Source organism: Brachyistius frenatus, unplaced genomic scaffold (genome assembly GCF_029030835.1).
Source record: "Brachyistius frenatus isolate BFR_SWC_R1_liver_20210118 unplaced genomic scaffold, ASM2903083v1 Contig_3, whole genome shotgun sequence".
NCBI classification, from domain to species: domain Eukaryota; kingdom Metazoa; phylum Chordata; class Actinopteri; family Embiotocidae; genus Brachyistius; species Brachyistius frenatus.
The window spans coordinates 3,738,804-3,766,335 of record NW_027210602.1 but is presented as its reverse complement, the minus strand read 5'-3'; the positions used below and the strand labels follow the sequence as shown (position 1 = coordinate 3,766,335).

Below are 27,532 nucleotides of genomic sequence, written 5' to 3'. Positions count from 1 at the left end.
TCCACTCTCGCCGGACACCTGCGCGCCTCGCTGCGGTAACAGCCAACACAGTGTGGCCTCCGCTCTTTAACCATTTCCAGTATTTATTTATTTTTTGTTTTGTTTTTAAACCCCACCGTGACCCCCTCCTCCTCCCCCCCCCAAGAAAAAAACAACAACAACAAAAAGGAAGGAAGGATAGGACCGCGACAGGTTTGAGGTCGGGACCGAGCGGTGTGAAGTGGCCGTCCACCATGGACAACGCGCACACAAAGACGGTCGAAGAAGTTTACAGCTTTTTTAACGTGAACGAAAGCACCGGTCTGAGTTTAGAGGAAGTGAAGAAACAGCGGGAACTATATGGACCAAACGGTAAAGAGCTGGTTTATGTTTGTTTGGTCCAAAAACCTTGAAGCTACCCCCACCCCCACCCCCACCCCGGTGATGTGTGTGTGTGTGTGTGTGTGTGTGTGTGGCCCTCAGCTCCTCGTTTGTAACGAGCGAACAAAAAAAAAGGAAGCTTGCTGACGTCACGAGCCGTGTGTTGAAATACTTCGGCAGAAAGCGTCACTTTTGTGACTGTGTTATAAAAGCATCTAAACCCGCTGCTCTCGCTACAGCAACATGGTACTGTACGTTTTAACTAACTGCTTGTCTATCTCTCTTTTTTTTTTTTTTTTTTTTTTTTTTTTTTTGTTGGTCTGCGGCCTGAATGGGATGATCCGCAGAGCTGCCAGCTGAGGAGGGTGAGTGGACCACAAGCAAGAGGTCACCTGTATATGTTTACAATTCATTACTAATTATTCGATGAAAGGGAAACGTTCATTCATTTTTTTTCATTTTTTTTTTCAATTAAACTTTTGTTTTCTAGGCAAATCCCTCTGGGAACTGGTGGTTGAACAGTTTGAAGATCTGCTCGTGAGGATCCTATTACTTGCTGCCTGCATATCCTTTGTAAGTATAAAAACGCACGTTTTGTTAGCTGTGCAAGCGGCTTGTTCGGTGTTCATTCAGCAGATAACGACCAGATACAGCTGACTCAGTGAAACTAATTCAGTCGCCCATGTCTGACTTGTGTCCAGCCAAGTGCAATTCTCCCTTTTCTATATTGTTAAGATTAGTAATCGTCTAAAATAGTCTGTGAAGAGGCTTTGACGCGACAAGTTGCCGTGTTCAGTACTCTACTGAAGATGCAGTTGAATACGGATAGTATGTTAGTACGAATAGTTCACGGTGATTCACACCGACTTCCGAAATACAAGTACCTGCTTCGTTTCCTTCAAGACAGAATATAGAGTGTCGAGAACAAAATGAAATAGTAAAATTTGGCAATCTGCCAGTTAAACATCGTCATTGTTCATCTCCACCACCCTCCTCTTTCCTTTTTTTTTTTTTTTCCTTTTAGCGATGAGTTCAGTATGTTTTTCTCATTTTCTCATCACAGCTCTGTCAGCCTCCACATTTGTATATAATCATTTTCTGATTTCTCAGCAAGAACACCACTCAAAGTGGAAAAGAAAGGCACGCAGAATTTGTCTGGTGACACAGTCCAGATCAAAATGTTTTTATGATTCTGTTTTAAGGTATCACATGTCAATGCAAACCTGCTTTTGCTCTTTCAGCGAGTGGTAACTCATTACTGCCTCTATGAGCATGTTGCCTCATAGAGATTGTGTTGGCACATCAATAGTCAAGAGGTCTGAAGGACTGACATGGAGGTAATCTAGGAAGAGATAATCGTGTCACTTTAACATGCCTGATGACTATGTGGCATGTTGTTGGAATGAGCAGCATGCAATGTGTTTGGCTGTCAAGACACCTGAGAAGCCAGTATGCCTCTCCGATGATTGCATTTCCCGGCGTTAACAGGCCGCTATGCTAGAGCAAGGACTAAAATGACTGAGAGTCTCTGCATTACTTGCCCAGTATTCATGTTGTCATCACGACATAACATTACAGAACCATTAATGAAGAGACATTAATTATAACGCTCGTGTTCTTGTCACCAGTAGAATGTCAAGCTCTATAATAGTGTGTGTGTGTGTGTGTGACAGTATTTTGTTGGTTAACTGGCTGAGGATATCATCCGTCACCAAAGCACAGTGATAACAGCCTGCTATGCTTACAAAGCTTTTAAATCATCAGCTGTATTTGGCAGCGTGCTCTCGGTCACACAGCACATGCAGACACGTTCACATTTATTTCAGTGTGACAACATTTGACTTCTTATTAAGACACTGAGGACCTGATAGGAGCAACGTATGACTTGGTTTAGGAGACCGAGGATTGAATTTGAGTTTGATTGGCCTTATCTAAATAGGTTAGAGTAGGAAAAGACAGGAGCAGTTTGCTGCTCATTTGACACACTTCACTCCTGGCATAGATTCTAAAAGAGGAGAAAGTGGTTACTACACTCGTTCTAACACACTTGGCCCAGTTTGCAATACTGCCAGAAGCTGCCTTGATAATTATCGTGAATTATTAAAAAAAAAAAAGGTAGTTAATAGTTGACATCGATATGCCAAATATGTACTGTACATGTCAAAGTGGGGTTCTGGCACAACTTCACAGACTAACAAGGTGAGTAGAAAAAAGACTCGAAGGAAATTGCAGAATTAAGCTGATAATTATCAGTTTGGTGAAAAGGACGCATGGCAGATACATATTTGAAAAACATTCGCAAATTGAGTTCGTGCTCTCGTAAGCTTTTACTTATTGCACACAATTTTTTAGCCTCTACAAAAATGTCAAACTGGCACATTTCGGCACATGATACTATATTTTTCATTGTATTCTGTCTAAACACACAGTATGAGGTAGAACCACATTAAACTGCATTTGGCAAAGAGTGTACATTTGCTGCTGACTTACGTTTAATCATTTTATTGAGTTCTTTCACATGTTGTGCGGTATAATGTGAGACAAGGCTGGAGACAAACTGCACTTGGGGAGCTCGCCACTAAATAGACAATCAGCTGAAAATAGTTTTGACCTTTCCACCTCCTGTTTGTTCCATTCATATGGGTGACGTGGCTGGCACCATTAATTGATTTTTTTGTTTTGTTTTGTTACATGTTCTGTTGAATTTGAAAGATACAGTTCTTTCAAATGTTTCAAATTGTTATTAAATTGCTAGAAGGTCAGGTCACACAAATTAGGCACCGAAATTTCAAAGTAAATCTTTTGTTTGACGGAAAGGAATCGTGTTTTGACTCTGTAACTTGTAACTCTGTAAAGACATGTAACTTTTTTAAATGCAATATAAACATCTCACATCAGGCATGAAGAAGTGATCATTTCTGGTGTTTTTTTTGTGGTTTTTTTTTTGGGGGGGGGGGGGTGCAGCTAATGTTAACCCAGGTCAAGGACTTCAATGCTCTGAGTATCTCACACTTGCATATTAATATTAATTGTTACTGGCAGTTAGTTGAATTCTTGTTAATTTGTTTTTGTCTGTTTTGTGTGCAGGTGCTGGCCTGGTTTGAAGAGGGAGAAGAAACCGTTACAGCCTTTGTGGAGCCTTTTGTTATCCTACTTATTCTCATAGCAAATGCCATTGTAGGAGTCTGGCAGGTAAACACACGCAACACATCTACCTTGATATGGGTAGTTGAAATGTATCTCGTTTCACCAGTTGTTTATGAATTATTACGAGTACTCCAATAGTTATAGATATATAGTTAGAGAAAACCAATCCTTTTAAAACCTAACAGTGGATCGTTCTTCCAGTGCCACAAATGTGTGTTAAGAATGCAGAAGATGTTTTATATCTGGTTGGAGTCCCACTGAAAGAGGAAACTAATCATGTCGTGGATGGACTGGGCTCGTTCCCGATAAGCAATCAAATCAACAGTCTCTGTTAATCAGCACATGCTCCCTAATTTAAAGCAACCCATTGGGGCTGCTTTTTCCATCCCTCCATCCTGACAAGTGAGCTATGCAATCTGACAAAGCTGTGCCTGCTAGGACCCACGGGCCCCCATCCCCCTTCTACTAAGAATGACCATGGGATACATAAAATTAGATTAGTTGTTTATTGTATCTCTGTTTGTGTCTGTTCTTTGGTTTATAGTGAGATCTAAACAGGCGATTATTGAAATGGAAAAAGCCATGATGTGGCACATGTTTCCTGTTTATTTCACACACACACTTTTACAACAGATCCTGTATTTACATGTTTAAAAATATGTAAGGAACAAGTCGAGCAAGCCCTGATTCATAAATTGTGGTTAATATCTGCAGGGGAATTAATTTCTCCACCGGGTTAAAAGATCAGGCGCCGTTTTGAAGTTAGGCTGCTTCTCTTAGTCATCAGACCTGTTTGTCTAAACCGCATGTCCTCTTTGGGATAAATATGCAATGAACACATTTGAATAATCCATTTGATAATAAATCACACCACACTATACTAGGTGAACCGTGTAGGTCAGGTAAAGCTCTGCTGGATCGTGTTCCAAAGTAAAAGTTTGTTAAAGGTCTTGTATAAATGAGGAGCTTAAAATGGGCTTTTTGCCCACGATGAATTGTGTGGGTGGACGGGTGGGATGGAGGGAGGTGGTGAGGAGGAAGTGTCTACATCCACAGTACGTTCTGAATCACATAACCCTTGCTCACCTTTGCTCCTTGCATCCACACTAGTCTGGAAATTTTAAACCTCTAAAACAGACTTTTGGAAATGCCGCTCACCCTATTTTAATTTAAAAACTCTTGGATTGGTCTTAGAGTGGGAAAAGGGAGTGTTTTGAATAGAGTGATGCAAACATGCACGTTAGCTTTATGATTGACTCTTATCAGTTGCAACGTGTCCTTCCCTGATTTGTCAAGCTCTTACCAATCTTTGATAGAAGAAAATAAACATCATCAGCCTTATCTCTCAGTCCTCTACTTTCCATTTTTACTTTTAATCCAGATCATTTAAGGTTAAGGTTTTGTGTGAAATGTGCTTGTTTTTGACTTATTTTACTCTTTGTACTGTTCAGGAGCGAAATGCAGAAAATGCTATTGAAGCACTTAAGGAGTATGAGCCGGAGATGGGGAAGGTTTACCGCCAAGATAGGAAGAGCGTCCAGAGAATCAAAGCCAGGGACATTGTGCCTGGCGACATTGTGGAGGTGGCAGGTAAGATGACAAATATCAGGTATACACTCAGACAGAAAGTTCTTAGTTGCTTGTAAGTTACCTTGACAAAACAAAAAATGAGGGCAAACAACAACATCGGTTGGAGGAGTCATCTTTAAATTACTCATTATTGCGAAAACTCTTGAATCTGTTTTTCTGTCACTTGTTCTTCATATTTCCATTGAAGGAAGTTCAGAGCAGACTCAACTTTTGATCCCTATAGCTGAAATTGTATCGAAAGGTTTAAAGCAACATTCAATTTGTTGGATGCATTCATTTTGTCTCCTTTCGAGTCTCTGCCATGTTTTTTCTGAAAGAAGAGAACATAGTTTTCCATTGATTGGTCTGTATCAATATCTGTGTTGTTAAATTGATTGTGGATGGATCAACTGGTTTGGCACTTATTATCTAGAAATTAAAATGAGAGGAATCAATGCCTGTAATTCTACAGTAACATGGTATTGGTAACCGTAAGAGGTACCTTGTATCCCTCATCCTGTTCAATCCCCCCTCCCCCGCCCTCCCCGACGACTCAGAATAATGGTAGTGCAGAGTAAGTCGAGCAGTTACGCAATATAAGGGCAGAGGTCCAATCTGTTCCTGAACATCTCTTGGCTAACCTCAACTTGGAGAAGGCCACGTATGTTTATGCCTTTTGCGTCACTGCTCCTCACTTCTCCTGTTTTCTGTGTTTTCTTACCGAGACTTCATTTGACCTGGAATCTTTCTTCGTTTGCCTTTTTTCATTCTTCCTCTGTTTACATTAACTATGTGGCTTCCTATAAAAAAAAAAAAAAAAAAAAAAACTTCTTGTGTTTATCCCAGAGCAAAGTTTAATGGACTATAGTCACGGAAAAGATTTCTTACTGCCTATGATCTTGTCAGAAGATAGAGGAAAGGGTTGTGCAACCTAACCTACAGGTTTTTACTGCCTTTCAAAGTGAACGTGTTAAACTCTGCGACACAAATTTGCGCTTTAATAACTCTTTCAGTCTCGTATGCAAATTGATTTTGTTAATGATTTTTTTTTAATTAAAAAAAAAAAAAAAAAAAGTATGACATAAGTACAGGATTTATTTGTCAGTGTAGGATAAAGCTATCTTATTTGACGGTACCCTCATATTTTTAAACGAATACATGAGGCATAATCTGTCCTTGAATGGTTGCCTACCACGGCATCATGGCTCATAGTGACACAATCTGCTGCAAAGTGATGAAAATATTATTTTTCAGAAATGTAAATCATCCTGAAATGTAATCCTAACAGCCTCCAACGAACGACATTAAAGCTGTTCTAAAGCAAGAGATGGAATTGGGTGGCCAATTTCCAACTCCTGCTTGTTGATTACTGAAAGTGGTTGGTCTATTGTGCCTCAGTCACAAACACATCAATGTTGACAAAATACTGTACAGTAAAGAAAAAAAACAAAATGTAATGACTCTTAACTGCCTAACATAACAAAGAATGTACTGCAGCATTGTGCAATATTGCAGCAACAAATACTTAAAATGTATGCATGAAAAAAAAAAAGATAATTAAAATGCACTTGGCATTCTTAGTAACACTTAAGACATTGTCTTGTATTGTAATTCAGGTAGCACCACAGTTTGTGTGGCTTCAACTATCACGCCATGTTTAGAGTCACTTGGGTCATTCAACCTGCTCCCTAATGTTTCAGCGGGACGGTAGCTAAATCAAGCAAGCCACTCTGCTTTACATACACAGTTACAGCCTCGTGATTTATTGACTGCAGGAGCAAGCAGTGGCATAAAAATGGCCCTAACTCGGACAGATGGGTCTCTTGGGTCATATAAATAACGAGGATGGAGCTGATTCAGAGATTTAAGTTGCACGGTATGGTTCTGTCACAAAGTGAAATTAGTAGCATCAGAACGAAAACAACTACGGTAACATTTACTCGGCCAACCGGCTGCGGCGTGTTCATGTCTCGGTTAGCAAAACCAACTAGTCCGGCAGCGAGTCGCAGTGCGAGTGTACCGCAGGGTAACGATGTGCGAGTGCAATACCAGGCTGGAGAGTGTTTCGTCAGACCAGTCAGATGGTTTATATCCTTCAAGTACTTAGTTTGCCGTCACAATTGCAGATGCTTCGTCAGAGCAACTGTTGTTAAGTGGCTGGTCGCAGTCTGCGTGCCGAGTGTGCGAATCACTATGGTTATGTGTACCTGCTCTGTCGATAACATGCTTTTTACCGCCCTGTCTTTGTTTACACACTTGACGGTTTTGCTCTCCCAGTCACGCACACACTCGATGTCTGCCTTGCAAACACTGAGTATGGTACATCTAAAATCCTGCCCTCTAAAGCACATAAAAGAGGACATGTTCCACGAACACAGAATTTCCAGACACATGTTTGTTTGTTTTTCCTTCGGAGTATGCTTACTTATCACAGTTCAGTGATTTGGCTGTTTTGTGTTCTTTCTTTTGCAGTATGAATTGGATATCATTGACCACAGTTTGCTTTTAAGTGACTCACCTGCCTAATTTTGCATCAGCGATATCTCAGCCGGCAGCTTAACGGGAAAGGATCTAGTTTACGTCCTTGTAGCACAAGCATTGCTCAGGGACGATTTTTAAAAAAAAATTTTTTTTTTTTTTTTTTTTTAATAAACAGGGTGGCACTCGGGTCAATCTGATTCAGAATTTCATAATTAGGTTTAAATTATTATAACCGATTTTGTGGCGAGCTCCTGTTTACAGTCATAGATGCATGCTGCAATGCCTTGATAGTCTATACTGTATGTAGACATTTTTCAGTGTTTAAAATACTATTTAAAGGTGAATTTGTGTGCAAGTCGGATCGTTGCTTCTCAAAACTTGATTTTGACAACGTTTTGTTTGACAGCTCTGATGAGCTAACATGACACATATTTCTGCGAGGTAGCCGTAGGAATGCTAAATGACGAATGACCTGGGTATGTCTCAAATCATGGGTTGAAAGCACACACCAAAATGGAATTGAAAATGGCTCCGGGAGTATACATTGTCTTTATTTTTCTCACTTAATGAACCTCTACATTAAGTGTTTCTATTTTCAATAATCATTTCAAAGACAAAATTCTGAATTTCTATCATGACTTATCATGGCCAAATAAATCAACCATTTTTGTGATGGGTATCAAGGTATACCTTGATTACAGGTGACTGACGGGTGTCTGTACACTCTGAATTTCAAAAGCTGCGTATTTCATTTATATTATAAACTCTTTTAGACACTGATTAATTTTACAGAGAAGCTTTGTAGCTTTCCTGGTTTTCTTCAGTTATACCCCGAGTGTCATGTTGCCCACATCATAATGACTCACTGTTCCTTAGTTGAGCCATTCACACACTGTTTGGTCTCTTGACTATTGCAAGCTTTCATTAAAAATCCTGAGTGCGTCTCCGGGTTTTTATTTCCTGCCAGCACTCTACTGAGGAAACAGTGGCTGTTCTTTCTCTGTTGGGCTGCTTTTGTTTCACCGTTGTTACTTTTTGGACATGTGAAACTGAACACCTCTGGGTTTTTTGTTTTGTTTTAGGGAAACGGGATGTAACACATAGAAAGGATACGAATTCATTTGGATAAATAATTTGTGCTTCAGATGGCCACATAGCCAGATTTCCTGTCCTGTGTTTAAGAGTGTAGGATAGTCTGTCTATTGTCAGCACCAAAGCCGTTTGTTTCTGCCTGTCCTCTGCTGCTTGTCTGTTCAACTTGTTTGTGCTCCCGCATTATTATTATTATTGTAACACGTTAAAAGATGTATGGAATGCACAGTGTCATGTGTGTTTGTGTATGTTGAGGTTTAGTTTTATGATTTTTTTTTTTTTCCTATTCATAAGACGAGTGGAAGAGTCCCTGGAGGGCTGGAGGAACTCATGAGCGGTCCCAGAAGGTTGCAAGCCTACGTGCTAGCACATCAAGGAGCCTTAATCACTGGGAAAGAAAATACACAACCCCTTTAGGCCTCTGGCGTTACAATGGACCCCCCATGATGAATAGTTGGGTGCTCGGTAGCCTTCACTATAACTCAAATCTAAATCTAAAATGCGTTGTACGCTGCATTGTAATGGTGTCTGTCATCTGGATTCACCATCCTGGGATACTTTGCAAGAGTTGAAGTTGATCTACTTTTGGTCACATGCAATAGGGCTTTGCGTCATTGTTAAGATTTAAAGGAAAGGTGGATAGAAACCCTAAACGGTGCATGAAAGCTGCTTTGGTCTTTACAAGCTGATGGGGTGTTATTGTATGCAGCCTGACATTTGTCCCCGACTCAAGGGACCAGATAACGGATCAAATCCTTTGTTCACAAGGGAGAAGGAAAGGTCTCCGTCTCAGAGGCTGTACACTCTTTCCCATAAAAATAAGAGCTAAAAGAGCGTGTACTCTCAGATGAAATGAAGATAATGTCACTCTCCGTTGAAACAGCTGCGCATTTTGGGTAACTGCAGCAAATTTCTGTGGATCATTGCACTCATGTTTCTCATAATGTGCAGGTTTGTGATGAAATTAAGATTACCCACATACTTTTATTAAATGTATTTTATAATGTCCTCTTGCTGGCCAACTATTCAAATTGCCTGTGAAAGTGGGTTAGTCTATTTGCTGTGAGCTTATTCCCACTATACACCAATGGGTGGAAAATAGCAGTGTTTTGCTTTTACTCCAACGTAGGAGTTTTTTTTCTTCTTTTTAAATTAGTGACTTTTTGTGGGAAGCTTCCCACGGGGCTTCGACTCTTTTAATATTTCCAGTGACTGCAGTTCCTCAATTCCTTTGTGTGCTCCCTCATGGTATGCCTGTTCATCTTCTTCACTATCGCCTGTCTGTTAAGGGGGATCTAGGTTGGAGGCAGGTTTGACACTGTAATCAACTGCAGGACCAAATTTGGTAGTGTAGCTGGTGCAGTCCAGGAGCATTATCACTCCGCATGAACTCCGTGTTACCACGTTACAGTAAAATGATTTGTAAATTAATTGTATTGTATTAGCAGCATGTGAAACAATGCTATGATTTACCCATCTTATTGGTTACTTAGTTATTGAGTAGAATTTCCTCACTTCAGTCTCTGTATTGATGGTTAAAAAAAAGCTGCCACAAACTCAAGAGAATGCGCAGAGCGAATGAGCTGTCTGTACACAAGCACACGTCATACCGGTTCTATTTCAGCTCATGTGACGCAAAGTGGGTTCTCCTTGCTTAAAACAGAAGTTTTTTTTTTATCATCTCCCTTCCCCCAAATACAGCAGCTTGTTTTCAACCGATCAAAATAGTTTTCCCATTTTTGGGCGTGTGTTTTGCGGGACTCATCTAATCCTTCTTCCTATTCTCTCCTCCTTTTCCCTCTCTCTTCCTCTCAACTCAGAAGGGCACTGCAGAGGCCCAAGGGTTGGTTTACATGTCTGTCACCACTGTCCACAGAGGGACTCTTAAGAGCCTCTGGGTCATTGCTTTTGCCTTCACTCTTTCAAGTTGTCCGATGTCTTACTGTAAGCTGAAAGTCATATTTCTTTGGAGCAGTAGTGGCATTTTCCATTGTGCTTACCTCTTTAAAATGTCAATAAAAGTGTCAGCCATCAATTTTGGGTGCTAAGCGGACCCATAACTGGCCCATATTCTTATGGTGATAGAAAGGTTTGATGCAAGGAAGATACTTGTTGCGAGATTTGAAGAATATAACCTTAACAAATGTTTTGAATCTGAACCGGAAATAGATTTTTCACATCTTTATTATGGTTTTGAACTTTCAAGAGGTGTTTCATGTTTGTATTTCCAGTCTCGTCCCATAGTATTGGAAAAACAAATGGAAAAAAAATAGCACTTAAAGAAGAATCTTACTTACTTAACGAGGTCTAACTTCAAATACTTTTTTGCCCTTTATTCAAACTACAAAGCTGAGAAGGTTCATTTATCAGCACTTTTATTGGCAGATCAGACCCAGCTGCTTGTGAGACAAGACCAAGTCATCTGTTCTCGACCTTTTTAAGCAGAGCTAATACATGTCCGTGGCTTTAATTGTATTTACTGGCTTTAGACAGAGAAAACAGTTGAAATTTTGTGTGTTTACATTTTGCATTTGTTTTACTAAGGACTGCTCAACCCTTGTGTTAGTGGAACGAATGAGCCGGAGATGAGTGGAACATTAATAATTTTTGAATGCCCGATTCTCCCACAGCCTCTCTGACAAATAACTTGGGTTTGATTATTTTATTACTCCCAAGAAGCATGACTTGGGATAACCCGGCAGTTGATTTTATTTCCAAGTGTTTAATGTCTGTGTGTGGTGATTTGTGTTTGTTTATTGCTTTTTAGTATATTCGCTCTTTTCATGATCAAATACTCAAATTTTAGAAGCGTCTTTTTACATGTGGGACATGTACTTCGCACTCATCTGCTTTTTTTTAAAGTCTATTACTACAAATTATTCACATTTAGTCAACTTCATTTGTAGATACATTTAAATTGTTAAGAGGTACTTAAAGTGTCTCCTATGCTTTGTTGTTTCTGTTCACAGTTGGTGATAAAGTGCCTGCAGACATCAGGCTGTCTTCCATCAAGTCAACCACACTGAGGGTAGACCAATCAATTCTTACAGGTAAAGCTTTTTGGAACGTTTTTTTTTTAGGTTTTTTTTAGCCATTTTTGTCTGTGAGCTCTCAGTGTCTTCACCTATGACACGTGCTTGTATGTTTACATTGTACTATCCTTTAAAAGTTTCTCTATAAAGTCCATATTTATAGGCTCTTTTGTTGCATTATTTATTTGCTTGCCTCTTCCACCAACTCGTCTCTTTTGATAAACCCAGACACATTTCAACAAGAATAATAACTTTGTCTCCTTTCGACGCACATGGCCTCATTACACCCAGTAGTCATGGCTGCTCAGTCCATATCAAAACAAAGGAAATAAGAGTGATGTGGAAGAAAGGTAAATGGATGTCTGTGGATGGATAATTAGACAATGAGGTAGATGGAAAAGATGAGAAGGGGATAATATATGAGAGAAAAAGTTTATGTGAATCAAGTCCTTAAAGTCTGTATTGCTCTGCTGCCTTAATTGGTAGCAAATTCCATGGGATATTTTAGTGTTTGAGCTATTTTCCTCCTCTCTTCCATTCCCCATTCATGGCCATGTCAAACGCTCCCTGCCTTACCCAATCATATGAGTGCAGCCCTTGCACAGTTGATTACACACACACACACACACACACACACACACACACACACACACACACACACACACACACACACACACACACACACACACACACACACACACACACACACACACACACACACACACACACAGTGCAAGCACATATCAGATGAAAGGTTTGAAAGGCAGTGGCAGAGCACTATTTGATAATTGTCAGGCCTGCTCAGACAGCTGCAAAGCCTTTTCCACACATTATCAGCCCAAGGTGTCAACCAACCGTCTCAACTACCACTACATGCTCTGCTGTGTAGAAACTCCCACTGCTTCCCATTCTCTTATCTCCTGCTCTCTTCCTGCAGGAGAGTCTGTGTCTGTGATCAAACACACAGACCCGGTGCCTGACCCGCGTGCTGTCAACCAGGACAAGAAGAACATGCTCTTCTCTGTAAGTGACTCACGACACTATTTTAGGCTGTTCAATGTTTTTTTTTAACACTTCTATATCATATTCCCAATGATGTTGTCCTTCCTTCTCTCGTTTTTTTTTTTTTTTTTTTTTTTGCCCTACTATCTGTATTCAAATATAATTTTTCTCATTTCTTTTCTGTTTTTACCAATTTTGGAAATGTTGAATTATTAATTAGTTTCTTTGTTTTTCATCTTTCATACATAAAGGATCATATACAATGCATATCTGAATGGCTGAAGAGTCCTCAAAAAGAAAATGTCATCTTTTGTTGCCACTGGCAGCTTCTGCTGTTTTTGATTTTTGTTTCAGAAAGTCATTTCATGACTTGCGCTGCATGTTGACTCTTGCTGCCTGTAAAGACACGTGTGTGTGTGTGTGTGTGTGGGGAGGGGAGGGGGGGGGGCTTTGAACCGTTTCAGCGTAGTTGTTAAACTACTTTCATCCCTTTGCCTATAAGCTTAGTAAAGGATATGTTTTTTCCCCATCATTATTTTCACTGTTAACTCCACAGGGTACCAACATTGCAGCTGGTAAGGCTGTCGGTGTGGTGGTGGCCACAGCCGGCAACACGGAGATCGGCAAAATCCGAGATGAGATGGCATCAACAGAGCAGGAGCGCACGCCTCTGCAGCAGAAGCTGGATGAGTTTGGGCAGCAACTATCTAAGGTTATTAAAGTGACATTATTGTGCCAAACTGTGTTTTTGACTTTTGTACTAAATTTATTGATATTAATATAATATTTAAACTACAACTGATGTAAAATTCTAGGTTATTACACTGATCTGCATTGCTGTGTGGCTCATCAATATTGGGCATTTCAATGATCCCGTCCATGGAGGGTCCTGGATCCGAGGCGCCGTCTATTACTTTAAGATTGCTGTGGCTCTGGCAGTTGCTGCAATTCCTGAGGGTAAGCTCGAGTGTTACTCAAATATAACCCATGTCCTTGACATGCTTGTTGCCCCGAGAGGTCCCAATGGAAATTCCTACGATATGGGCTATTTTTCTGTATTTTATGATACTTGGGCAAAAAAAAAAAAGATAGTAGAAGAGATAGTATTTCCTTCGGTGAAATAAAGAATATAAATGGCTATGAACATTTCTTTCAGGAATTGTTTATCTTCCCATTAGTCTTAATAATCCTCTTTTCCTCTGTGGCCGTGTTGCTACTGCTATCCAGGTCTGCCCGCTGTCATCACGACCTGCCTGGCTTTAGGAACACGCCGCATGGCCAAGAAGAATGCCATCGTCCGCAGTTTGCCTTCTGTGGAGACCCTCGGCTGCACATCGGTCATCTGCTCTGACAAGACTGGCACACTGACCACCAACCAGATGTCCGTGTGCAGGGTAAGAGGACTGTTGCTCTTCGTACCTGTTGGAGCGATGGACAGTAGATTCTCTGGTGGATTTCATTTTCATATATTTATTGCGACACACCGCCATTTAGAGAATTTGAATTTGGTTTTGGTTTTTGAAGGGGCCAACCAAACCTGCTGCCTTTGGCAGTCATAATCTTTGGGCGCTTTGCTGACACTTTAGAAATCTGCTGTTATAACAAGATGTGAAGCAAAAAATTCAAACCCTCTGCAAGTTAAAGTAAGATATAAATTCCCGTGAAATAGTGACATAAACAGATAAGTAAGGTATTATTGTTAAAGAACATCTCAACCAACCGAAAGTATAACCTGGGCATTTATTCAGCCTGTCGGGTTCAGTCGTCACATAATACGTTCTTATTTGTATCAGGATGTTTAGAGTTTTAGAATTGTAGAAATAATCATTTTAAATGTTAAAAAAAATGAATGAAACAAAACCAAAGTTTTCAAAAACATTTGGTTTCACTGTGTATCAGAAATCCTATATTTATCCATTATTCTCCATTTTTATGCTAAAGGCTTATGAGCATGTATCATTTCAGGCTAAATCTGGTTCCAATTTGTTGTCCGTTGTTGTATAACAAAGTGTGTATTTTCACCGTCCTTTTCTGTCCCTCCATCTTTCTCAGTGTTTTTCTTCAGCCCCCTCCCCCCGTTCAGCAGCACACTGATCAGTATGCTGTAGTTAGTCACTTGCAGCAAAACCAGTAGAGTTGCATAACTGACCTTGTGTCTCTTTCCGCTGTCTCTCCATCTCTTCATGCCTCGCTCATCCCGTGCAATTTCCTGCAATCAATTCAAAACAAACCTATGATGAGCAATTTCATAATGCCTTTAATATAGTGACAGTTGGATGTCATTCCTATTTTATACATTTGACACATCTCCAGCATTTAAGATGGCCCTGTCCAAATAGGGCACTACTAAAATGTATTCCCCTGAGTGACTGAATGTTTTCATTCAGTTCAAATTGTTACGTCCTCTTGTGTTTTGGGCTGGACCGCCATTGACATCACTACTTTTTGTGGTCTTGCTGGTGCCTGAGGGGAGTGCAGCCATAATGCCAGCTCATCATTTTATCCAGATATTTCTATTTTCATCCCCTGTATGTCTCTGTTCTGCCCCTCTCAAGTGTGTGCAAATGTGGTGCCTTGTAATGGAAGAATGTGTTCTGTATAAATGACTGCATACATTCGACAGCAGTGGCAACAGTTCTTCTATTATCTGAATTGAAACCTCTGTTTTATCTTCTCACGCATTGAGCTTAGTATTGGTTTGTGATATTTCTATCATGTAATAATACTTTATTATGTTTAATCAACAAATCCTACTTTGAACATTTCAAATTCAAATAGACGGAACATTTTGAATATATTTTCTAAAGACCTTGAATAAGCATGACACTGGGATCATTATCGCTACCCAAAGGTTTCAAGTATTTGCACTCTGAGTGATTCGCATTTAATCCAGAGTGTATTCATGTGGTGTGACCGAACACAGAGGATTTCTGTGCCTTTCTTGCTGTAAGATGTCATTTGTGAACCCTTCCCTCTACAGTGCTCGGTGTCTGTTTTGGCTCAGCGATGTCATTATTATACCTTGGTCTGTGTTGGAATGGACTCGTTTGATGTGGATTGTGTAGTGCTGCCACCTGCTGGATGCAGTGTACACCAATCTCTGCTTTCCACTGGCCATGTTTGCACTTGAATGGATGCAGCATAGAAGACATTGCAGAGAAATGTTGATTAAGCTCTGTCGTGTCACAAGGCGTTTACCCACAGGCAACAGATGTTCGGTCTTAGTATCACGTACCGACCGCTTGTCTCTACAATTTCTGTCTTTCTAGATGTTTATCATTGATCGGGCAGAGGGTGATCGCTGTTCATTAAAGGAATTCACTGTCACTGGCTCCACATATGCCCCAGATGGACAAGTGTAAGTATTTAGCGTTAATCACTTCTGTTTTTAAAGCCTAAATTAGTGCATCGAACTAAATATTTCCGGATCATCCTTGAATAAATTTGATTTTTTTGATCAGGCTGGCTAAAAATCTCTGTGGATTTAAACCTGCTGGTAACGTTAATCTTGCTTTCCATTAAATCTGCACCGCTGACTCACTAATTCTTTCCTGCCTACTTCTGTGACTTCTTTAGGTTCCATGATGGCAAAGCCGTCAAATGTTCCCAGTACGATGCCTTGGTGGAGCTGGCCTCTATCTGTGCTCTCTGTAACGATTCCTCACTGGATTACAACGAGGTCAGTCGTGTTAACTGGTTCTTACTACTCATGGCACCGACACGGCAGCACCACAACGCAATTTATGAGGATGATTGACCCTATTATTGTTCTATGTTTGTGTCTGTCCAGACCAAAGGTGTGTTTGAGAAGGTGGGCGAGGCCACAGAGACGGCTCTCACATGCCTCGCGGAGAAGATGAACGTGTTCGATACAGATGTGAAAGGCCTGTCCAAGATTGAGCGCGCCAACGCCTGTAATTCTGTATGTAACTTTTAACTCTTCAAAATCACTTCTTTGCAATAAAATGTTTGTTTGTTTGTTTTGTTTCTATACTTCATTCAAATAAGTTGACGTAAAGCTAAATGCATAACGGCTTATTTTTCTTTAATAATCTCAAAAGCGGAACGGAGTTCTTATTGCGGTTGTGTTTTAACAGGTGATCAAGCAGCTGATGAAGAAAGAGTTTACGCTGGAATTTTCCAGAGACAGGAAGTCCATGTCGGTGTACTGCACTCCTAATAAAGCGCGCTCCTCTGCTGGCAAGATGTTCGTAAAGGTAAGAATCGCACGCGCTGAGCATTACTGCAGGAATTCAAGACGTTATTCAAGGCGTTTCTCTTAACTTACCGTTTGGTCCTTTCCTTCTTGTCTTTTATTCGGTCCTGCTTACAGGGTGCCCCCGAGGGAGTTATTGACAGGTGCACACACGTACGTGTAGGGAGTAACAAAGTGCCCCTGACCCCTTCCATCAAGGAAAAGCTCATGTCTGTGATCAGAGAGTACGGGACCGGCAGGGACACTTTGCGCTGTCTGGCTCTGGCCACCCGAGATAACCCCATGAGAAAAGAAGATATGGCGTTAGAGGACTCCACGCGCTTCATTGAGTACGAGGTGAGAAGCTGGGACGGGTGGACAAGCTCACTGGATTGTCCCCAAAACTTTTGATGTGGTGTGACTTCTGGTAACTTGCATTTGCTTTTCTTTCCTTTTTTTTTTTTTTTTAATCACCCAGACTGATCTGACGTTTGTGGGCTGTGTGGGCATGCTGGACCCTCCCAGGGCCGAGGTGGCAGCCTCCATCCGGCTCTGCCGTCTCGCGGGCATCCGAGTTATTATGATCACCGGAGACAACAAGGGTACGTAGAGACAGTCGCATCTGAAAAATGAAACTTGCCCCGGAGATCATTCTGCTTCTACACAAATTGGAACAATTGGGGGAAAAAAACCCCGCAATTTCAAGGTGCTTAAAATCTGCTCTGTGATTCATGTTTTAGGGACGGCAGTGGCTATTTGCCGACGTATTGGTATTTTTGGAGAAGACGACGACGTGTCCAGCATGGCTTTCACTGGCCGAGAGTTTGATGATCTGTCACCTGCTGCACAAAGAGACGCTGTGGTCAAGGCCCGCTGCTATGCTCGTGTCGAGCCTTCACATAAATCCAAGATTATCGAGTACCTGCAGTCCTACGATGAGATCACAGCTATGGTAAGAAAAAAAAGGATGCGCTTTTCAGCATAATGTCATCTAAAAAAAACAATCTCCGCTTTTTTGTACAGATTATCACCGTTATGTCCCAAGATGTTTATCCTCTGCTGTCATCTTTCATACTTCAAAGAATGAAGAAAATATTCAAGGTGGATTGTTTATAATTGACTGTAAACGTAATGGTTCCCTGCTCCGGTTCTCATCCTCGCCTCAGACTGGTGACGGAGTAAATGACGCCCCCGCTCTAAAGAAGGCTGAGATTGGCATCGCCATGGGCTCAGGCACAGCTGTGGCCAAGACGGCCTCCGAGATGGTGCTGGCCGACGACAACTTTTCCACCATTGTAGCTGCAGTGGAGGAAGGCAGAGCAATTTATAACAACATGAAGCAGTTCATCAGATACCTCATCTCTTCAAATGTGGGCGAAGTTGTCTGGTAAGAGATACAAACGCACACTTTACTCCCCGCAGGACTCTTCTTCCACTGGAACACACACACACACACACACACACACACACACACACACACACACACACACACACACACACACACACACACACACACACACACACACACACACACACACACACACACACACACGCGCGCACACCTTGAGGCTTTACAGCACACTTCTTGTTTCTTTCTTTTTCTTTTTTTAAACTCTTATCATAATCATTTATCGTGCTTCTTTTGTGTGCAGCATCTTCCTGACTGCAGCTGTCGGCTTCCCCGAAGCTCTCATCCCGGTCCAGCTGCTCTGGGTCAACCTGGTGACCGATGGTTTGCCTGCCACCGCTTTAGGCTTCAACCCACCAGACTTGGACATCATGAGCAAACCTCCACGCAATGCTCGCGAGCCCCTCATCTCTGGATGGCTCTTCTTCAGATACCTAGCCATTGGATGTAAGTTGGGGCATCATTAAGTGTTGAAGGTGTTGAATGTGTGCGAAGAGGGCCAGTGAGACACTCATCTAGTGTCTCCATCCATTACGTTGTGATAATTGAAGAGAAATGAGTGCTGATATTCCTGTTTGTTGATGTCCAGGCTTTGCCACCAAATTACTGAAGAAGCAGTCACATTGCTAATATTGTGAAAGGAGAGATATTGTGCTTTGTCACTAAAAAAAAAAAAAAAAAATGTTCACATGTAATTTCGGTTTGCCTTCCACCCGATCTCAGTAAGCATTCATCATGTATAAATGCCGTGTTTGGTGTGTGTCACAAGGTTATGTCGGTGCTGCCACTGTTGGCGCTGCTGCCTGGTGGTTCGTTGCTGCTGAGGATGGACCAAGGATCACCTTTTACCAGCTGGTAGAGTTTCACAACTACTATCATGCTAATTCAGCCCACTTCCAACAAACCAACTCAAGTCTCCCACTGTTCGCTCTAACCCGTTTTCTCCACCTCTTACAGAGCCATTTCCTGCAATGTGGTCCAGAAAATCCTGACTACCAGGATCTGGACTGTAATATATTTGAGTCTCCCTACCCTATGACCATGGCCCTGTCTGTGCTGGTCACCATTGAGATGTGCAATGCTCTGAACAGGTGAGTTTGAACAAGGCATCCGTCCGTTGTTGCTCATGCGAATAACTTTGTATTGCCGTGTCGTCATCTTCATCTCCTCGGGTCCTTTATTGTTTATATGTTGGAAATAAGGGTCCATTACACTGTTTCCAACGACTGGCTCTCATGTCAGTGAGTGACTTTGTACCGAACGTGTCCGTTTGTCTTTGTTCCTCAGTGTGTCAGAGAACCAGTCCCTCCTGCGGATGCCTCCCTGGGAGAACGTGTGGCTGCTGGGAGCCATCTGCCTCTCCATGTCCCTCCACTTCCTCATCCTCTATGTGGAGCCTCTTCCTGTGAGAAATATTGTTTTTAGTTTGCCATGCAATGTGATTCGGTGATTTATGGATACGCACAGAGCAGCAGTGTTGTCACGATGGTAGAATTAGTTGCTGTGCTGTTGTTCCTGTAAAAGTGCTGATCTCGTGCGGCTCTAAAAACGGAAATGTTCACCCCAAAAACCGAACTGCAGTTTGACCGGTCCTGTGTGCTTGCTTTCCAGATCATCTTCCAGATCACCCCTCTGAACCTGACACAGTGGTTAATGGTGCTCAAGATCTCACTGCCTGTCATCCTACTGGATGAAATCCTCAAGTTCGTTGCCAGGAACTACCTGGAGCCCGGTAAAGAGCTGGAGAAGCCTGCCGGCTCCAAAGGCTGCTTCCTGTCTGCATGTATGGAGGGCATCTCCTGGCCCTTCGTGGCCGTTTCCCTCCCTTTGGTCCTCTGGATCTACAGCTCCGACACTAACATGGCCGACATGTTCTGGTCCTGACTGACTTGAGCACAACCTCGACTTTTCCATTCCACACCCCACTGCCATCACCTCCCCTCTTTCTTCTCCTTCTCTCTCTCTCTCTCTCTCTCTCTCTCTCTCTCTCTCTCTCTCTCTCTCTCTCTCTCTCTCTCTCTCTCTCGCTCTCTCTCTCTCTCTGCCTTTTCCTGATTGTGCGTAGCGAGCGTGTGTGCGCGTTTGTAGAGTTAGTGTGTGTGCCTGTGCGTGCCCACCACGTGCGTACGAGAAGGACCACCTTTAACACATGAAACGTAACAAATAATACAAAATGTTAACATTTGAGAAGTCATCTGTTCTGAGTCGGGATAGGATTCGTGAATGGGTGAGGCTTTAACTGCGAGTGTTAGAAGACCATCACTCCCATAGCTGTGGACTTTGTTTCTGGTTTGAAAGAAAATATACTGTTGCCAGTTTTTTTTTAGTTTTTTTTTTTAATGTCAATTATGCCTTTAAGGTTTATATTTTTAACGATGTTGGGAAAAATCTTATGTCCTGTACCACTACAGTACCAACAAAAAATGGTTTTGTTTAGATCCCTCTTGATGAAAAGGAAATTTAAGATATCAGAAATGATTTGATCTGTACAGAGATTGAACACTATTTTATGCAACTTTTCTTTTTTATTTTTTTTTTCCTTTTTTTTTATGGCTTTGTAAATTGTTTGACCAGCGTGGCTTAGATATACCGCCTTGATTTATTTTCAAATGTTTACCATTGTGTCTTCAGTATAATCTCAGAACTCTTTCAGAGAGGACAAAACTCCATGTGGCAGACAAGGACGGGGAAAGGCTTGGGATGCTAAGCTTAAACAAAAAAGGAAAAAAAAAAAAAAAAAGAATCCAGAAAAAACAAAAGCCGCATGTCCTGTGACCAAGCATGAACTGTATGTGGTTTCTCATTTCTAATTTAATTATGTATGTCCTCCATGTGAGAGAGTAAATTAACTTCATGGAAGATTATTATTATTATTTTTTTTTTTTTAAACTATATTGACTAAAAATAAGTAGGTTTTTCTGCACTTGGCAGAGCACAGCTACCTCAATATGATAAAAAAACATTATTATTATTATTTTTTTGCTCATCTATAGATGCTTTTCCTCAACAGTCTCGCTAAAGCATAACATCTGAGGTGTGCCCCTATTCGCTTGTGCAGAAAACAAAGAACAAAACATACTTTCCCTCTTAAACATTTTTTAAGGATATATTTTTGTTTGTATTGATTTGTGACATTCATTAACTTTATTTGTGTTTTGCTTTGGAGACGGAGCTGGGTGGGGATGCTGTATGTTAATTACCATCTCCATGGCGTTTGATTCAAAGGACGGTAATAACCAAATCTTAAGAGAAAATACTAATCCAGCAAGTACTCCAAATGAACTCGGATTGCAAATAAAAAAAACAACAACAACCCAAATGTTTTTTTACTTAATGGAGAAATACACTCAATGAACCCTTTGAATCAAGTGTTTTCTGTCTTTATTTAATATAATTGAGGCCCTTGGTTATCAACATTATTCATATCCAGTGTTCTTTTTTATTTTTTTTTTATTTTGTTTGTGCATATAGTACTTGAATACAAATCATTTCAGACATGAATGCTTCAGTTTTCTTGGCACAACATGGGCGGGCAGGAGCTTTTTCATGACAGAACCTGCTGACTCGCGTATATTTGACTCTTAAGAGGCATTAACGGTTTGTGATGGGCGCGCCCTACGCTGTGGTAGTGTACATACGTTGGATCGGAGCCTACACGGTCGACTACACTAATCTCAATCACCGTTTCATCTCGTGTGGAGATTTCCACGTGTGAGAAGACACCCCCCCCCCCCCCCCACACACACACACACACACCCCCCAACCCGTCTAAAGCATGTTTTCTAGGGTTGAAGCCTGGGTTTGTTAGCACTGTGTTTGTGTTCCACTTTAACAACTGTGCTTTTCTTCCTCAATGCCTTCCAATGGCTCCCCTGTCACTAGAGTGAGTATCCGTTTGTCTTGCATCCACTACTACTTTACTACAGAAGAATCTAGTAAAAAAAAAAAAAAACAAGGCAGAAGAAACATGATTTTCAAAGAAACACTCCTTCAAATAAATGACTTTTCTGCCATTAAATTCGGAAGCATTTTGAGAAATAATATTCTCCAGTTACTTTGTAGGCATCAGATTCACTAAAAGAGTGTGTGTACACACACACACACACACACACACACACACACACACACACACACACACACACACACACACACACACACACACACGGGAGTGATTATGGGCTGCCAGCCTATAGTGAAAACCAGAAAAACCTGTCGTGGATGTTGGATCACATGCCACTATTGTGAATGTCACAATGTGCTGTTCTTTTCACTCTTCTGACACTTGCTTATAGTCACAAAATCTACTCTTGCAGTAGAAAAAAAAGTAAAAAAAAAATATATAACATGAATTTGTTATAAAAAAAAAAAAAAAAACAACAGTCAGGGTTTTGTACTAACTTAATGTGTCTCTCCCTTGTAGGTTGGCTTTCGTAAAAGCTTCATATAATTTAAGAGCGGCCTCAAAACTTGGAGTCGTCTCATCCTCCAGCGTGCACCCTCCCCCCCTGACTTCACACACCTCAGACACCATGATGACCAGCAGTATGTACCCTTGCACAGGCTAAAAGGGAGACGTTTTCACAGTAACAAGACCAAATACGTAAGGGTACACTTTAAAATGGGGTTGGGCTGGGAGCTCACAAGTCGTTCCTTTCGCCCCCACACACACACACGCACACACACACACACACACACATTTATACCTCTGTGTGCAGATGCTAAAATCAATATGACACTGTTCCAGTTTAGTGTGCAGGGAAGTAATGAAGAAACACCCTCGACGATCCCACTTGCATGATGAACTTATTTCCAACTTCCATGGTAGCTCGTCACATAGAGAATCTTGAAAACACTGGGTTGAATGGTCTCAGCTGTACATCAGTGTACAAAACATTCTTGCATGCGTTTCAGCTGTATGTAGGCTTTGTAATTTGTATTTATAGATTCTAATGTATAATACTCAAATGACATATTAAGATGGATATATGATAGATATTGGGAAATCACTGTTTTTATTGTATTGGTTTGGGTAATTTGCACAATATTTGACATGGAGACATGGCTCATTCTGAACTTGACTGTGCTCTAATTGAGTTCTTTTTTTTTTTTTAACTTTGATTTGTTTCCCCCCCTTAGTTAACTTCAACATGCAGATCACTGATCCATTTACTTTCTTGAATTAGTCCTTTGCAATGAGGACAACAGACTGACACGGATTCATCGGTAATCCTGCAATACAACAGTGTTCTGTTCTCTTATGGCCTCTGCATCATTATTATTATTATTATTATTATTATTACTACTATTATTACCATCATGTATCTTTATCAACTGCTGTAAAACTGTGATCTAATGTGAGGGGACCGCACAGTCTCCTCAGTGACACCTGGTCGAAGAACAATATTAACCATATGTAAAAAAAAAAAAAAAATTAATTAAAAGACGACGATCATTATTGAAGACTAATAATGATTGTACATGCATTACTGAGGTTGTGGTTTCAGGTAAATAAAATACTAGAGTATTTGAATTGTGTCATTTTCTCTTCTTTTTTTTTGTGCTACATTTTAGAGTAATGTAAATCGTGATCAGTTAATTGGACAGTTTTACACATTTGAAGTTATTTATAGAATTGAAAACATTGTTTATCATCAGATTGACTGTCTAAGAAAAGAATACTATAAACTAAAATTTATAAAGTTTTTATACAAGCCACAAAATGTGTCTGGGGGGGAAACAAAGGGCAAAATGCTAGAATGTGTACTGCATAACATTACTCCAGTGGGTGGCAGTGTTGGGTTAAAGATGCCAACTGCACACGTACACCTGTTTGGTAGGTAGAGCTTATAAAAGGAATCCAGAAGCAGTAATGTGCAGAAATTCTCTGTTAATAATGATTAATTTCAGTTTTTTTTAAATGAATAATAAAAGAGAGAGAATATCGGGAGTAGTGGTAGCCGAGAGTTGATGCATTTGGGAGGGTTTGCTCAAATGTTTATCTTCAACGCGCCCTAGTAATATATAACAAGCTCTTATTGACTTATTTTGGGACTTGTGCAAAAGTTTGAACAGTTCAATTTGATTTCCGGAGAATAAACCGGGACCACAGATCAGGTGAAGCGGGGAGACTTTTGCATCCATGTGCTCTGTCTCTTTAACCAAGCCAGGCTCACTGTTACTCTGGTCCCTCCCATTCTTGCAGCCCCTCCAGTGTTGCTGGCCTGAGATGAGAGCGCACACAGCAGCACCATCACGGCCGAAGAAACGGGGAGAAATCTGGAAGGGAGCATTTAAGAAAAAAGAAAAAAAACAAAACAACAACCTCAACCTAGGTGCCGTGGGGGAGAAAAATGGGAAAACGAAACAAATCATTTACTTACCACTGGATCTCACGGTTTGATCCCGTTTTCTGAGAAACTCAGATGTTCTCTTCGCTCGCATTTTGCGCTTTTTTATCCATTCTCCTTGAGCGCTGCTGGTCTGACGACGCTTGGTCCGGAGCAGCAGCAGCAGCAGCAGCAGCAGCACCTGGGATTACAGTCATATGAATGGACAAGAGTGAATGGACCAGCTATCACGGACAAACCTGGGGTGTTAGACACAGACAGTGAGTAAACCGAGCGGGATTAAAACACTTTCTTCTTTTCTCTCTCTCTCCCTGGGAACCAGACCACCCGTGTCACCCCGCGAAGACATACTGTCATTGTGTCGAGAAGGATTTTTTTTTTTAATTATTATTATTTTTTTAATTTTTTTTTATAAGGACTCTTATTCTGAAATTGGCCTTTTCTGGAATAATGCGCGAGGAAGATGAGCTTCACTACAGCTTTTTATTGTTTTTTCTTGAATCGCACATTCCCCGTTTTTCCTCTGACTGAGGAGCCGGTTTCTCTTGTTCAGAATGGGATGTATTGTTGCGACTGCGCAACCCACGACAAGTGTCAGCAATTAGACTGTGTGCTTGCGAACGGGTTACCTAAAGGCCTGTTATAAACTGCTTTCTAACCGGTGTGGCCCATTGTTGTTGATAATAAGGAGTCTGAGGCGAACTGGACTAAAAAAGGGACAAACTGTGCGTACTTGGCATTATCCCCCCTCCCTGTGTGTGAACCAGGGTCGGTCACAGACATATATTTAGGCACAATATGGTGGAGCCAGTCGGATTCACTGAGGCTTGGAAGGCGCAGTTTCCCGAGTCAGAACCCCCCAAGATGGAGCTCCGGTCTGTCGGAGGCATTGAGCAGGAGCTGGAGAAGTGCAAGGCATCCATTAGACGCCTGGAGCAGGAGGTGAACAAGGAGCGTTTTCGCATGATCTACCTGCAGACCCTCCTGGCCAAAGAGAGGAAGAGCTACGACAAACAACGGTGGGGCTTCAGGAAGACGCCTCTGAATGAGGGGGTGGACCCTGCAGCCACACAAGGTGCAGAGTCCCAATCTCAGCAGCCCCACATGCAGGAGACTGGTGGAGTTGGAGTAGTTGTAGGTGGCGGAGGGTACGGTAGCAGTGGTGGCGTTGTTGGGGATAGAAGTCGTTTTCAGCCTCTTGCAGATGGAGGCGGCAGATCCAAACCCAGGCCTCCACCAGCCAGGAAGTCGGCCTCCCACGGCGACGGCCTGGAGTCAGCCTTTGAAGTACCTCAACAAGCCGAGTCGACGTCCTGCGACAACCTCGACGGCCTCTCTCCGTCCAAGCAGAGAGGCAGCGTCTCCATGTCGCCCCGCAGGCCCACCCTTCCGCCCCCAGACAAGGAGCTGCCCTCTGACCCCAAGGACAAGTTGGGGATGGGGCTTGGTGTGGCGGCACTTAGATCCAACTTTGAGCGCATCAAACGCGCCAACTCTCACTCTGCGGGCGACGTAGCTAAAGGCCAGGAGAAACAGCCGCTGCCGCCGCCGCCGTTCTACACCAACATGGAATTTCACCACGAGAGGGGTTTGGTCAGGGTCAACGACCGTGACGTCTCCGACAAGATCAGCACTCTGGGCAACCAGGCAATGCAGATGGAGCGGAAGAGGTCTCTGCACTCGCTCCCAGGTAATCTGGCTACGGTGGCGGGGGAGCTCCGTGCCAGGCCGGTGTATCGAGGACGGTCTACCGAGAGCACCTGCGGCTATGACGCGGAATACGAAGATGGAGAGCCCAACCAACGGCTTTCAGGGAGGGCCAATGGAGGCAAACCTCCACCCCCTCCCTGGCAGCCCTCTGAGTTCCAGGCCTACTCCAGTGTGTATGTTGGTGGGGTGATGATGGGTGAAGGCGGCAGTGGAGATGGAAGAGGAGGCGGTGGAAGTGGTAGTGGAGTCACAATGAGAGACCACGGAGGAGGTGATGACCACCTCCTGACCTGGCCACGCCGCTCCTACTCCCCGGGTAGCTTTGAGGACGTCGGTGGCGGTGGTGGCTACACGCCGGACTGCAGCTCCAATGAGAACCTGACGTCTAGCGAGGAGGACTTCTCCTCAGGCCAGTCGAGCCACGTCTCCCCGAGCCCCACCACGGCCTTCCGTCGCCCCTTCAGAGAGAAGAGCCGCTCACCGTCCCAGAACTCCCAGAACTCTCAGCACTCCTTCGACAGCAGCAGCCCCCCGACGCCGCAGTCCCAGAAGCGTCACCACCGGCAGCAGGGAGGCCACGTGGTCATGTCGGAGGCCACTATAGTGAGTGTTCGCAAGACCGGGCAAATATGGCCACCTGCTGCTCATCATGACCTCGTGCCCCACGGCAGAACATCCCATGACAACAGTTACCATGGAGACCACCTAGGTGAGTGGTGGACACTTTCTCTCATCTATAACGTGGCGGAGGGCAGCTGGGCCGAATTGCAAAAGATATTTTAGAGTCTGGCTGTTTGTGTGTGGAGGAAAGAGAAATGAATGAAAAACCGTGTGAATGTAGTGTAATTTAGTCATGCTTGAATTATGTTGGCATTCGTTCTTTTGCATTTTTGGACTCTTCTTCACATAATTTCTGCTCCCTCTTAAAAACCACAAAGCAGCCAAATACTCGAGTGATTGATATTGTGAGCGTGAGTGAGTGTGTGCACGCAAACACGCTGGACTGTGTGTCCTTTGGATGGCCTTGCGTGGGAGACCGATGAAAGATCCACCTCTGCTTATTCCTGGAATGTCAGGCGGGTGGGTGAACAATAAATGTGGTCAGCCTGGGTTGAAACTACAGGTCTAGCCTTTCTCAGACGACTCCTGCGGCTCTTAGGAAGGAATTTGAATCGCAGGTGTCTGTCTG

At 42.3% G+C, this 27,532-nt stretch overlaps 2 protein-coding genes across 3 annotated transcripts in view; both read left to right on the top strand.

Annotated features, from left to right (window-relative positions):
• Nucleotides 1-153: 153 nt before the first annotated feature.
• On the top strand, nucleotides 154-23,816 carry atp2a2b (ATPase sarcoplasmic/endoplasmic reticulum Ca2+ transporting 2b). 2 transcript variants are annotated; one of them, XR_011311119.1, is made up of 24 exons: nucleotides 154-351; nucleotides 708-725; nucleotides 851-933; nucleotides 3,448-3,552; nucleotides 4,959-5,097; nucleotides 11,619-11,699; nucleotides 12,619-12,704; nucleotides 13,240-13,395; nucleotides 13,499-13,640; nucleotides 13,911-14,077; nucleotides 15,953-16,041; nucleotides 16,260-16,362; nucleotides 16,474-16,605; nucleotides 16,781-16,900; nucleotides 17,017-17,235; nucleotides 17,357-17,480; nucleotides 17,619-17,830; nucleotides 18,045-18,265; nucleotides 18,531-18,733; nucleotides 19,056-19,141; nucleotides 19,244-19,377; nucleotides 19,574-19,691; nucleotides 19,898-22,169; nucleotides 22,707-23,816. XR_011311119.1 is itself a non-coding variant. In XM_069703776.1 (23 exons), the coding sequence occupies exons 1-23, from the start codon at nucleotides 234-236 to the stop codon at nucleotides 20,168-20,170; spliced, it is 3,129 nt and encodes a 1,042-aa protein (XP_069559877.1). In that variant the 5' UTR covers nucleotides 154-233; the 3' UTR covers nucleotides 20,171-23,816. The 2 variants fall into 2 exon arrangements, 1 of the variants encoding a protein (XP_069559877.1); XM_069703776.1 differs by having other exon boundaries at nucleotides 19,898-23,816.
• Nucleotides 23,817-24,503: 687 nt separating this feature from the next.
• bcr (BCR activator of RhoGEF and GTPase) overlaps nucleotides 24,504-27,532 on the top strand; it is a 91,492-nt gene continuing 88,463 nt past the window's right edge. Inside the window, exon 1 of the mRNA XM_069703760.1 lies at nucleotides 24,504-27,052. Within this exon, the coding sequence (XP_069559861.1) occupies nucleotides 25,432-27,052 (1,621 nt within the window). The 5' untranslated portion in view covers nucleotides 24,504-25,431. The remainder of the gene's footprint in view (nucleotides 27,053-27,532) is intronic.

Coding starts and splice junctions, on each gene's coding strand:
- atp2a2b (XM_069703776.1), top strand. CDS start 234: ATGGACAACGCGCACACAAAGACGGTCGAAGAAGTTTACAGCTTTTTT. Junction 934..3,447: donor TTGCTGCCTGCATATCCTTT/GTAAGTATAAAA, acceptor TTTTGTGTGCAG/GTGCTGGCCTGGTTTGAAGA. Junction 5,098..11,618: donor CGACATTGTGGAGGTGGCAG/GTAAGATGACAA, acceptor TTCTGTTCACAG/TTGGTGATAAAGTGCCTGCA.